Source organism: Symphalangus syndactylus, chromosome X, assembly GCF_028878055.3.
Source record: "Symphalangus syndactylus isolate Jambi chromosome X, NHGRI_mSymSyn1-v2.1_pri, whole genome shotgun sequence".
Classification (NCBI taxonomy): domain Eukaryota; kingdom Metazoa; phylum Chordata; class Mammalia; order Primates; family Hylobatidae; genus Symphalangus; species Symphalangus syndactylus.
In genome coordinates this window covers 114,837,281-114,849,663 of record NC_072447.2, presented here as the reverse complement: position 1 = coordinate 114,849,663, position 12,383 = coordinate 114,837,281, and the positions used below count along the sequence as shown (strand labels likewise).

The 12,383-nt window shown below is 38.6% G+C and overlaps 1 protein-coding gene across 13 annotated transcripts in view; it reads right to left on the bottom strand.

Moving 5' to 3' along the window:
* The window catches only part of PAK3 (p21 (RAC1) activated kinase 3), a 287,741-nt gene that overhangs the window by 95,748 nt on the left and 179,610 nt on the right, over window positions 1-12,383 (bottom strand). For all 13 annotated transcript variants that reach the window (XM_055267039.2, XM_055267040.2, XM_063634312.1 and 10 more), the window contains one exon: window positions 10,429-10,631. In XM_055267039.2, the coding sequence (XP_055123014.1) occupies window positions 10,429-10,603 (175 nt within the window). In that variant the 5' untranslated portion in view covers window positions 10,604-10,631. The remainder of the gene's footprint in view (window positions 1-10,428; window positions 10,632-12,383) is intronic.

The window sequence follows — 12,383 nt, the reverse complement described above, 5'->3', positions numbered from 1 at the left end:
GAGGAGGTGTGTCTTGAGAAATGGGCCTTAAAGACTGGACACCTAGATGCAAGGGTAAGTCATCTCAACTAGGAAGAACAGTAGAGGTAAAAGGTTGGAAGTAGGGATGTATATTGCATGTTGATGAGGAAATGAGAAGACACAATAAATAAGTAGGGTGTAGCCTTGGAAATCAGGAAGGGAAGAAAGATGAAATCGGAGGTAGTAATACAAAATATGCTGAGAAAGATTTTTGAATAGTTGAATGACACAACAAAAAAAGGTGTGAGAAGACAAGCTAGATAGCTGTGTGCTGCTAAGGTACACATGCCATGGTGGGGGCAGCTTCCAGATGGTTGCTGTTTCACTCAGGTGGAAAAGGAGAATGAATGGTGGGAGTGGAATGGGGAGGACCTCCCTACCACTGTATCTGTTGTCTCTAAGATCACTTACGGGACATTTCCCACAAACTCAGTGTGTGTGTGTGTGTGTGTGTGTGTGTATGATTTCTGCAACTATGTTGAAAATTACCTGAGGATAGGGAACCTTGTCTCATATGTAGTATCCCTCACAATAATCAGCACAGAGCTAGGCACATAAAAAGTAGGCACAACTCTTTTCTGAGTGGTATATAAGCAGTTAAAAACATGCTCCAGAATCTATAACTTTTAAACTGAGATAGCGAATAAATTAAATCTGTGCTCAAAGTCAGAATGCAGCCGAGATTTGTGCATTGGCTGGATACCCATATGTCTCTATCCTGTGGTCTTCCATTAAGTCCTTTGAGATAAAGGAAGCCTAATAAAACATTCCGTTAGGAGACTTGTAGTGAAGTTGCTGGGGTCGAGGCCCTCTGGGAGGTGCACTTATAATCCCTAGCTTCACACCAGAATCCTTTGTCCTTCTTTCCACCCTTTGTCCCCCTCACCCTGCCCAGGTGCAATCTGTATTCATTCAGTTTTATATATTCCTAAAGCCAAACAACTTTTGTAGTCACAGGGACCACTTCTGGCAGAAACAGCGGAGATGGCTAGGTTAGAGATCTGTCATATTTAAAGGCCTATTTTTCATCTCAATATTCCTGAGCCTTGATTTGGGAAATCCATACTGAAAGGATATAGAAGTCTTATTAAAGGGCCATCCACCTCCTATGGGTGACATCCTTCATTTTCCTAACAAATGATCCTTAGTGACTCAGTTACTCTTTAGCTGGATGATAGATGCTTTCGGTGGTTCATTGATTTATCTGTTACTAAAAAGCTGTCAGTTAGTGTCCCAAACAGGTCATTTACAAAATGTTGCCTTTGGCCTGTAAGAAACTAAATGCCTTAGTGTCTACTTAGCTATCAGGAAAGTGAATTAAGTGCTGTGGTTTTTCCTTTTTTTATTAAAAAAAATGCCATTTTGCTTCATCCTCTGATTTGTGGGTCACAGAGCACACTGTGCCATAACCCTCCTTAGGGAAGCCTTCTGAAGCCTTCCTTATACTTAGGTAACACTAAGTATCTCAGAATAGTTCTTCCTATGATAACAGCAGCCCTGCAGGTTTCAAAGAGGCAGGCGCTCATTTGTGAGAGCAATAGTTCCAGAGGGACTGATTTCTGCAAAGTGTGTTCTAATCCCTGAGACATCTGCTCTGTAAACAAATATCCTGTTTGGGGGCATATTACAAGAGGGGACCCACAGGAATTTCTTAACTCCTGGATTTGCAAGAAGTACATTTCCCTGTACACAGGGAGAGATCAGTTCTTTTGTTTACACCTAAATTTTTTTTTTTTTTTTGGTATAAAGAATATCATTGTGTGGGCCTACAAATTTATTTATTTTTGCATTGGAAATATGTGAAAGTATATGTGGTGACTACAATAGAAAGATAGGCATGAAAATAGATTTTATTGTTGGCGGTAAGTATTTAAAGCAACTGACAGTACACGGTGAATAAGAATTTTAAAAGAAATTCCACATAACATACATATTTCTGGCATAAATTTAGCATCTTGGGCAAATACATATTGATTCTGAGCAGAAAAGGAAGGTGTTCATTAAATGAGTAAGAGGACCCAAACATCTTTTACATTCTGGATCATGAATGAATCTAAGGGGAGGGATGATAGGTGATTCTTGTGTTCTATTTTAATATTCCATATTTTTCTTTTTTACAAAAGCTAGTTACTTCCTGTTAGCAAATTAGGCCCTCAGGAGAAATAACTTGTCAGGATAAAGGTATGACTACTGTTGTAACCACTGAGGCACCTGGGTTCTACTTGCTTCTGTAAAAATTCAATTTTTGCATATTCCATTGGCTGAAACCTGTTTATAAAACAAGCTATTCTCATTTTATGCAAGCAGTATAGTCTTCAACTACCACTGGACTAGGAGTTGGGGAATCCAAATTCTAGGTCTGCCTTGCTTTGTTATTAAGTAGTGGAGTAAATTTGTGGAAGTCATTTAACCTCTCTGAACTTCTGCCTTCCTCTGTAAAATGGGAATAATCCCTGCCTTACCTCTATCATAGGAAGTTTGAAGAAGGTAACTGATATGAGAGGTTTTGAACATTGTAATACACCTATGACGGCCTTCCAAAATACATCATCTTATAGCAATATACTAAGTAACAGGGTGACTATGTTTAGACCTAGCACTTTCATCTTATGAGTGATATCCTTAGAAGTATAACTACCGAGAAAAGAGGATTAAACTGGGCCATTTTAAACATTCACTGCTCTTATTATAATATCTTTTATTATATTAGCAAATCTCAAAAGCATATAGTTGGGAAGGCCCATGGTGGAAGGTCCATTCTCCCGCCTTCAGGTAGAACTTGCTAAAGCCATGAGATATCCAATGAAGATTCTAGAAAATGTCACTCTTAGTAACCTATAGCATCCAATTAGCCTACCTGGAATTTATGTCTAGTTCCATTCTCTCTGGTGGAATATTAAGCCCATTTTCTCCTGCTAGGTCTTCTGTGGCTATGGAAAACAACATATGTCCTCCACAAATTAGCAGACTTTAATGTACAGATAAGAACTCAGTGTAGAGGCCGGGCGCGGTGGCTCATGCTTGTAATCCCAGCACTTTGGGAGGCCGAGGCGGGCGGATCATGAGGTCAGGAGATCGAGACCATGGTGAAAGCCCGTCTCTACTAAAAATACAAAAAAAAAATTAGCCGGGCGTGCTGGCGGGCGCCTGTAGTACCAGCTACTCAGAGAGGCTGAGGCAGGAGAATTGCGTGAACCCGGGAGGCAGAGCTTGCAGTGAGCCGAGACTGCGCCACTGCACTCCAGCCTGGGCCACAGAGCGAGACTCCGTCTCAAAAAAAAAAAACAAAACAAAAAACAAAAAAAAAACACACACACACAAAACAAAACAAAAAAAACCTCAGTGTGGTACCTGATTCTGCAAGAGTGGCCACAAGCCCAATTCACAGGTCAGATGTTCCATGAGGATGATGGGATGGGGGAAGTAAAATGATAGTCACATGTGAGCCCTTCAAGTCACCCCCACTCACACATGCAAACAGCTAGCACCTTCAGTGGTATCATCTTCAAAAACATTCAGCAACAGTGATTGTTCTGGGAAATCATTAGGAAGTAACCTCTTACTCATCTCCCTCTAGGCAACACATACTGGTTCCACTTTCATTTGCATTCAATTGACATATGCAACAACTTTGATGGGAAACATTTGAAAACAAAAAGCAAAGATGAGGCAATGTCCTAACTAGACACTTCTGATCATGTGGATAATTATACAGGGTAAAAGTTTGAGGAGAAAAAGGAGGCCTCATTTGTCTTAATGGGGAAAGCAACTTCATATCCCTTAGCCTTTGTCAATTTTCCTCTTCTTGCAACACTCCAGTTTTTAAAGCATATCAAACTTCATGTTTGATACAGCACTCTTCTGTCTTCCCCTCTTATTCCATCCATCCTCTGTATCTTGTCCACCTCCTAATCTCCCTTTCAGTCATTACTTCCTCTCAGTTTATTTCTCCCTGTGGCTTCCTTACCTTAGTGTAAACATCTCCCAACCCTAAATTCCATACTTCTCTTGGATTTGACTGTCTGTTGGTTTTACGGGGCTACCATATTTGTGCCCAGTTTCCCTGTTCATTGGCCTTAAAGTGGAAGCACAGACCCTGGTAGATAGGGAGAGTGTGTCCTTATTCCACCTTCTTCCCATTTCAACACGGGTTTCCTAGGAGTAAAGGAGTAGTACAAGAGACTCTTCTATTGGGGCATAGCACTGACCCTAGAGGACAAGCAAGATGCCATGTCCTCCAGGTTTCCAAAAGGGCAGGGCAGTGATTTCCAAAGAGCACTCTTTGCTAAGCTGGATGGGCTACATTTGCAGAATCAAGAATGTAAGCACCATTCAGGATGTAGCAGTCTCTGATACCTGGCTTTCTGATAACAGAACCCTGAATTAATTGACACTCTTACACATTATTGGTGCAGTGATAATAACTTTGAGCTACTGCAAGATCCCAAAGGGTCTCCAGTATCACCAAAGAAAGACTGCATACTGTTATCACACTAAGTATATTTTATTGTGCATTAATTAGATGAAAGTTAGTAATATGCATCGACCAAAACATTTGATTAACAAGACCATAAAGGATAACTGAGAGTTTTCTTTAATATAATTGTTGTGCAGCAAGGATTCCTGCTGTATAGAGTATATAGAAGATGACATACTCTAGGAATTAGAACAATATATATTCAATACAATAACAAAACTATATAGTACTTTAAGAACTCTTTCACATATATGAACACTCTTATTTAGAACTTCAGCTTTTTAAAGTAAGCAATATGCAAGCCTATAAAGTACACACCAAAAAAAATCTAACCTACAAAACACCCAAAGCAAAAGTTAGCATATCTCTATTATCAAGAATATCTTCTCACCATCGTTTCTTTCAAAAATATGTGAAAAAGTTCTTTCTTTCCTTATGAGTGGCAATTTTTAAAAGTCCCCTCTTCTGAAATTCAGATATGTTTCAAAGCACACTATCATCTTCTTAGAGAAAAATGAAAGCCACTCCTGGCTTTTAGATGCTGGGAACATAGTTTACCACATATTTCCTTTGTCCCATTGCAAGGTAGTGTGATATAGTAGAGTAAGCATAGGGTTTGGAGTTAGAGAGACTTGGGAGGCCTCTGGCTTCTGTCGTTTGCTATGTGATTCTAGGTTGGTTGTCTACTTAAATGCTTTGAGCTTAATGCCTCATCTGTAAAAAGGGAATAATATAGAGTGGCTGTTAAGTGTTAAATCAATACATGTAAAGTGCCTGGCACATAGCTTGGCACCCAGTAACTAGTCAGTAAATGGTAGAAAACTTCCTATTTGTCTTGATTTGATTTATATACAATGATTCCTTCCTATGCCTCCAGGAAGAAGGATCATCACATCATTCCCAGGCTCACCAACTCCCAAATCTCTCTAGATTCCCCACAAATAAAATGCACATGAACTGTGCCCTCTAAAGACACAGTCCATTACACAGCACTGCATATCCTCTGAAACACACCTAATGCTCAAGTGCAGCAGAAGACACAAGACATATAAGCATGCTTCAGTAGACACAGATGTCACACAGAACATGTCACCTCTAAATGCAGCCTCGCAGCCTCACCTGCTTCTTTCCAATATGTTCTTCCAAGCTTCAAGTCCTTAACATTGATTATTTTTGGAGGCACTACGCAATTTTCAGAGTCCTGACTGCATTCATTTACCTCATTGTTTTTTCCTTATTGGTTTATTTATTCATGTATTTATTAATGTATTTATTTATTAGTGTGTTTATTCCCCACCATGTTCCAAGATGGATGTCAAGTGGCTTACAAGAATACACAAAATACAACATGATAGCATAAATTCAAAGTAGATAAGAAAGTAAAAGGAAAAAACAAAAACAATAAAGATAGGAACACGAAATGGAGCCTGGCAGAAAGCTAATACAAAGTGCATACATACCGTAGAGTCCATTACAAGTGCTACGCATTGACCACACATTTGGCTCCAAGCTTTCTAGTAGCCAACAAAAGAGAAACCTGATCAGTCCCAGACTTCACAGGGTCCATAAAACAAAATCAATCCATATGGTTAGGATGTCTCTTTCCTGGTCTAAATCCTGAAAACTTTTCTACAGTAAAGTATCATAAAATGGTGGCAAACTGTCCCTCCTGAATTGCTCTAACACCAAAATTCAGCTTCTGGAACAGTCACTAACAAAATAAATCCTCAATCTTGAAATTACATGTACTATTTCTTTTTTTTTTCTTCTACCTGTCTCTTGAAGTTCCACTTAGTCAATGAAATGTAGCTATTAAAAGGACTTCTTCAAAAACAAACAAACAAACAACAAAAAATCCTCTGCTGTCCCCAAAGCAAATATTTTCAGTTAGGTAATGAAAAAGACATTGTGAAATTACAATGGCCAAATTTGGAAAGACCCCCAAATATCCAACAAATGAAAATGGTTAACTAAACCATGATGTCATCCTATGATGAAATATTATACACCATTGAAAATGATATTTACAAATACTTTGTATAAATGCAGGAAAATATTCATGATAAAAATGCTAAGTATAAAAGCAACAAAACTGTATGCATTATGACTTTTTCTATGTAAAAATTATACATGTGCACATATAGCCATAGAAAAAGACTGGAAATAAATCTACCAAAATATTAACATTGCTTCTGGGATTTGTGATTATGGGTGGTTTTTATTTTTTTCTATATGCTTATCTTTATTTTCCAAGTTTTTGACATTGATGAACAATTTATGATGAGACAAAGAGGTACTAAGAAGAAAAATACCAACTTAGTTACCTCCAGCTTATAAAATTATAGGCACACTTAATTATCTTTTTAAAATTTTCTATAATTGACAAAAAATCGGAGGAAGTTACTTTAAAAAATAAAAGAATTCAAAAACTTAGTTTTCTCAGTTGTTCGTTGATAAGCTCCAAAATGCTACAAATATAATGATATTATGGTTATCCAGCACTTCCTAATTTTACTTTTAATAACCATTGGGTACTTATAATTATATTCAATTATCACTAATATTGTGATATTTGTGCCAGGTATTACTATCCTCACTTAACAGGTGATGAAACTGAGGCTCAGAGAAACCAAGTGACTGGCCCAATGTCACAATAATCAGTGGCAGAGCTGAACATGAACCCAGGTCTCAAGAACCCAAGTCCAGTGCTCCTTCCATTAGCTCAAGACTGACTGTGGTTAAGCAGTTACCAAGAGATAGGCACACAGAAATAGTAATCCCTCTTTCCCCATGAGAGTCAGGTTCCTGAACAACCCCCAAGGTAAGAGAGTTCAGCTGAGGAGATCATGATATCGGGAAGGAAAAAAATGGGCAAAAATGAGGTCTCAAGTAGACTGTTGAAAACCCTCATAAATATTTTTATGCAGGTAAACAATAACAACAGCACATTACATAAAAGGAATAATGAGTTTACATCGTTTAAATCAGTAAAAATGATAGGCTTTATACAGTTTCCATTTAGATCCTGAGATGATTTCCAGAGGTGATGAGGATGTATCTATCACTCATTATGGTAGTGGCAAATGGGGGTGACAGAGAAGCAATGAACAGAAGTGTACTATTCATTAGTTCAAATTATGGATGTCTATACTCTTAGAGTCAGTGAAGTCGAATCCTGAAGTTATAACAACTTGCTTGAGGCTTTATTTCTATCAAGCAAGTGAATTTAAGTGGCCCTTCTAAAGATGCTTTCGTCTTCTCAAGTCCTTTTTGAAGACACCTTAGCAGTTCCCTATGGAGTTCAATTTAATCATTCAATCTTTGTCTGAAGGTAGCTTATTAGCTGTCCAGTAAGAGTATTTAAATGGTACTACTTGATAATTTAGACTTTTCTGAGGTTTCTTTCTTCCCAATATAGTCTTTTAGAAAGTCTCACAGGACCTTTTAATAGAGTCTGATTAAATCAAACTTTGTCAGAAGGTAGTTTTATCAGCTGTCCAGCAACAGTATTAAATGGCACATGATTTAAGTTCTATTGAAGATTGTTTCTGTCCAATATGATTATGTTTGAAGGCATCATAGCACCTCTTTATAGAATTCTAAGTCACTCAAACTTTGAACAGGTAATATCTGACACATGTAAAGATGCCAATTTTAATTACTTTCTTAGGGAGGTTTTAATCTTGTTCTAAAAATTTTGCTCCTGTTTCTTATTGCTGTATTTGTTTCCAGTCCCACAGCCTCCTAATTGTCTTCATCATCACTTATGATAATAACCTCTGGAGTCAAGAAAGCTTCCTGAGGATCAGCCTCTAGCAGCATTAATTTGAATTGGTGTCAACAGGTTCAGATTCAACTTCTGCCAATGATTGCTCTTGTGCCAAATTTTCATCCTCATCCATAGGTTTTTCTTGTCTTTGGGAGGGATAGAGGAAAGATATTTCACCACCTCTAGCCAAGTCTTCTCACAGGTCACATTAATGACAGGCTCTGTTAAACTATCTAATGCCTCTTTGGGAAGTTACCTCCCGAAAACCCATTAAAAATCAACAGCCAAACTTTTATTAAGGATATGCCATTAGTAATGATGTAGGAGTCTCATGCACTAGGATCTTCAGACAGTGGAAACTTCGCGAGATTGTGAACAAAGTTATACATTAGTTTATAATAAGCCTTCCTGAATGGCCAGATCAAACACTGACTGAAAGGCTCAAGGATCTCAGACATGTGGCTAGTTATAAAGACAACCTTACCATTAGGATGCATATTGGCAAATGTACCTGAAGCACCAAATAGACTGAAGAATCAGCAGGACTTTGAATTCAAGGTATCTTTTTTTCTTTTAAGTAGTCTTGAACATCCACAAGAAAGTACTGTTCAAACCATCCCTTAAGGAGAGGAGGATTCATCCGGGCTTTTCTGTTTGCTTGCCAGTACACTGGAAACTTGGCTCATTTATTTCCCCTGAGAGGGTTTGGGCACAGTTTTCTGTAGAGCAGCAAGGGTTTCATTACGAGGTCACCTGAAGTATTGGCAAAAAATGGAAATGTCAGCCTCTCTGATTTTGCTGACCTCGGCATCAGTGGGCGCTTGCTCTTCAAAAGTATTCAAGGGTTTCAAACCTTGACAGTCTCGATAGCACTAAAGATTTGTGCAGGCAGGTAATCCCCTTCTTCAGCCACTTCCTGAATTTGTGGTGAATACCACATGAGAGCTGCAGGAACGGTTTGTTCTTTGGCACAACTGTCAAATAAGACCTGGTCTCCACATTATGGTGCACCTTAAATTCCTCAAACCATCCCTTACTCCCAACAAAATTTTTTCTGGATTCGTTTCAGTGTCTAAAAACATGTCTTTGAAAATTCCTCTTGCATGGTCACAGATCTCTTGCATGGAATGTGGTTCATTATTCTTCAGTTTATCTTCAGTCCAGAGGTTTAACTTCATTTCCATCTTTTCCATCCTTGGGTCATGAAGAACAAAGCATCTTTTAAGTTATGCAGGTATACAAGTGGCAGTACTGGCCATACTAATAGTTTCAGCTTTCTTTGTGGTATGAATTGTAGATTGATTAACACTATATAAGTGACCTACAAAGCTATTTATTTTACCTTGAAGAAGTAGATTGAGAATGTCCTGTTTCTCTTCTAAAGACATCACCCTTCTTGCCCTTCTGACAAGTTTCTATGGTGTCAGTGCCCTTGTACTTGCTTCATATCTGTAGAAGCCATGTTTCAGCTTTATGCTAATTAATGCAACCTGAAAGTTAATTACTAGAGATTTCATATCCCTGCATGTCACAAAGCATTAGCATATGACATTTAAGCACCAAATGGCATTACAAACACCAGAAGGATAAATTATAATATATTGATGTGCTACTCAGTATACATGGGGCTGTCTAGGGGGACAACAAGTTGAAGAATGAGAATGCAAACAAATGACTCAGAAATGCCTTCCCACTTACAATATAGTCAGAGAGACAATATTGTGGCAACGTGGACTGATTCTCATATACTGAATTCAAAATTTTCAGTTATCAAAAAGGTATACAGAAGTAAACCCACCTATACCCAAATTTCCAAAAAGAACAACTTAGAGAGGGATTATTGTAGATTCTACTCTACATTATCAGAAAGAAAGTCACTGTGGATATATTCAAGACAGTACTGTTGCTATGATTACACTTGGCTTAACACTATGAATTTAATTTTATGTGAAAGGCAAACATAGTGTAAATGTATTTTCTGTCAGCCCGCAGTAAATCAATCAAACATTATTCTCTGACAAAATGCAACCTCTGAAGATGTAGATGTAAAGGGCAGGCAGGCCCTGAACAGTCAATCCTCAAGAAACAACTACCTAAGAAAGAAAGTGAAAATGAAAGAATAAACTAGCCCATTTTCAATGCCCGGCCACTGATACTTTACTTTTATCCCCTCCTCCTGGGAAGATAGAGCGAAGCCTGGCTTTCTTATTCTTCTCTTCAGGGGCCATGGGAAGTGGTTTGGTGCTGTGGTTGAGTGCTGAAGAATCCCGGTTGTTACTATTCATCCTCAGTGGAGGAGCTGGGGGTTTCTCTTCATTATCCAGACCGTCAGACATTTTCAGTTAACAACTAATTTCACAGCTCCTAAAGAAAAGGAGGGAAAAAACAGGAGTTGAGGGAGAAGAGGTCTAAAAACCTAATAAATATGTGGACTCTAACATCTTAGAAACAAAAGCATTGCTCTCATGTTTTCTCAGGTTTTGTGTGAGGATCGTTTTTAGGGGTTTCTCTTCTGGAGGGAAGGAAGTTACCTCCCAAAAACCCTGATGCAATTTTCAAAAAAGGAAAGTGAAGGCAGTAATTAATGGCTTTTCAAGTATTATAAAAATACGTAAGTCCCTCTGCTTTTCCCACATTGAAACTATGTGCTCCTCCCCACTAACAGTGTTTTAGTGAACAATTTACAATCTTATTTTAAAATTCTATCCTGATGATTGTAATGGTCAGGTGGATCAGCCTCCTCAGAGTTAGGAATTGACACAGGTTTGGCTGTTGATTTTTAATGGCCCATAACAATGACTTGTTAGCTGCTTTAACATCGAGACGTCCTTGGTGTTTATTTCTTACATGTGTGTACCTCAGTCACAAAATGCACTCTCCTGTTTTTATGATAATTAACCAAGAAACCATCCCATAGATCTGGCAGTTTCAACAGAGTTGGAGAGTGCTGTTAGGATAAACAATGTTCCATATTCTCCCAAGCAGGCAGAAGATAAAGGTGGGCAAATGTTGGAGGGCCAGTTCCCGAGGAGACACAATAACCTTACTCCCTGCCACATTTTACGTCTCGGAAGAAGGAAAAAGGGAGGTGACAGAGGTAGCTAGCTGTAAGATCCAGTCTGGGTTTTAGGAGCCTATTTGCTCTGAATTTCATTATTCTTTTTTTTTTTTTTTTTAGATGGAGTCTCGCTGTGTGGCCCAGGCTGGAGTGCAGTGGTGCAATCTCAGCTCACTGCAAGCTCCACCTCCCGGGTTCATGCCATTCTCCTGCCTCAGCCTCCCTAGTAGCTGGGACTACAGGCACCCACCACCACACCCAGCTAATTTGTTTGTATTTTTAGTGGAGATGGGGTTTCACTGTGTTAGCCAGGATGGTCTTGATCTCCTGACCTCGTGATCCACCTGCCTCAGCCTCCCAAAGTGCTGGGATTACAGGTATGAGCCACTGCGCCTGGCCAAGTTCATTATTCTTTAGTATCTTGTGTCTACGTCTGAGTATATTCGGTTTTCATTCCCCTGGGGAGGATAAAGTAAACTGGAAAAGCATGAACTCCCCAAGGAAATGTTTCTGTCTCCAGGTATTTTCCTACTCTAATTCAAGTCCTTCCATAAGGTCCTGACCCCAGCGCAAGTCAGGTACTAATAGTACCTTCCAAATGAATCCCCAGTTTGAATTCAAGGAAAATCGAATCCCTTTAAAACTACATCTCTGTAAATTTATCAAGTATTACCTGGTACTAATTTAGGAACATTACAACTCTCCAAACATGGCTTAGCATATCACTTTGTTCCAACAACATTTACTATGAACAAACCTAAGAACAATAAAAACAAAAACAGGGGTCTACTCATTAACTGTTGTGCTGAAAAATTATCTGTCAATGCTTTCTGGCCCTTTAGTGGTTATAGTGTGTTTATTACTCTCAGTAATGCACTCTAAGTTACATCATGTTAGGTAGAGAATTTAAAAAATTTTATTTTGTTCTAAATTCTCTCAAACATATACAGTCTGTAATTACTCAAGAATAGGTTACTATCAATTAATAGCTTCTCCATCTGCACAGGTGATTGACAACTACCAATTGGCTTGATCTTGATTTGAACAGGAGATCGCTT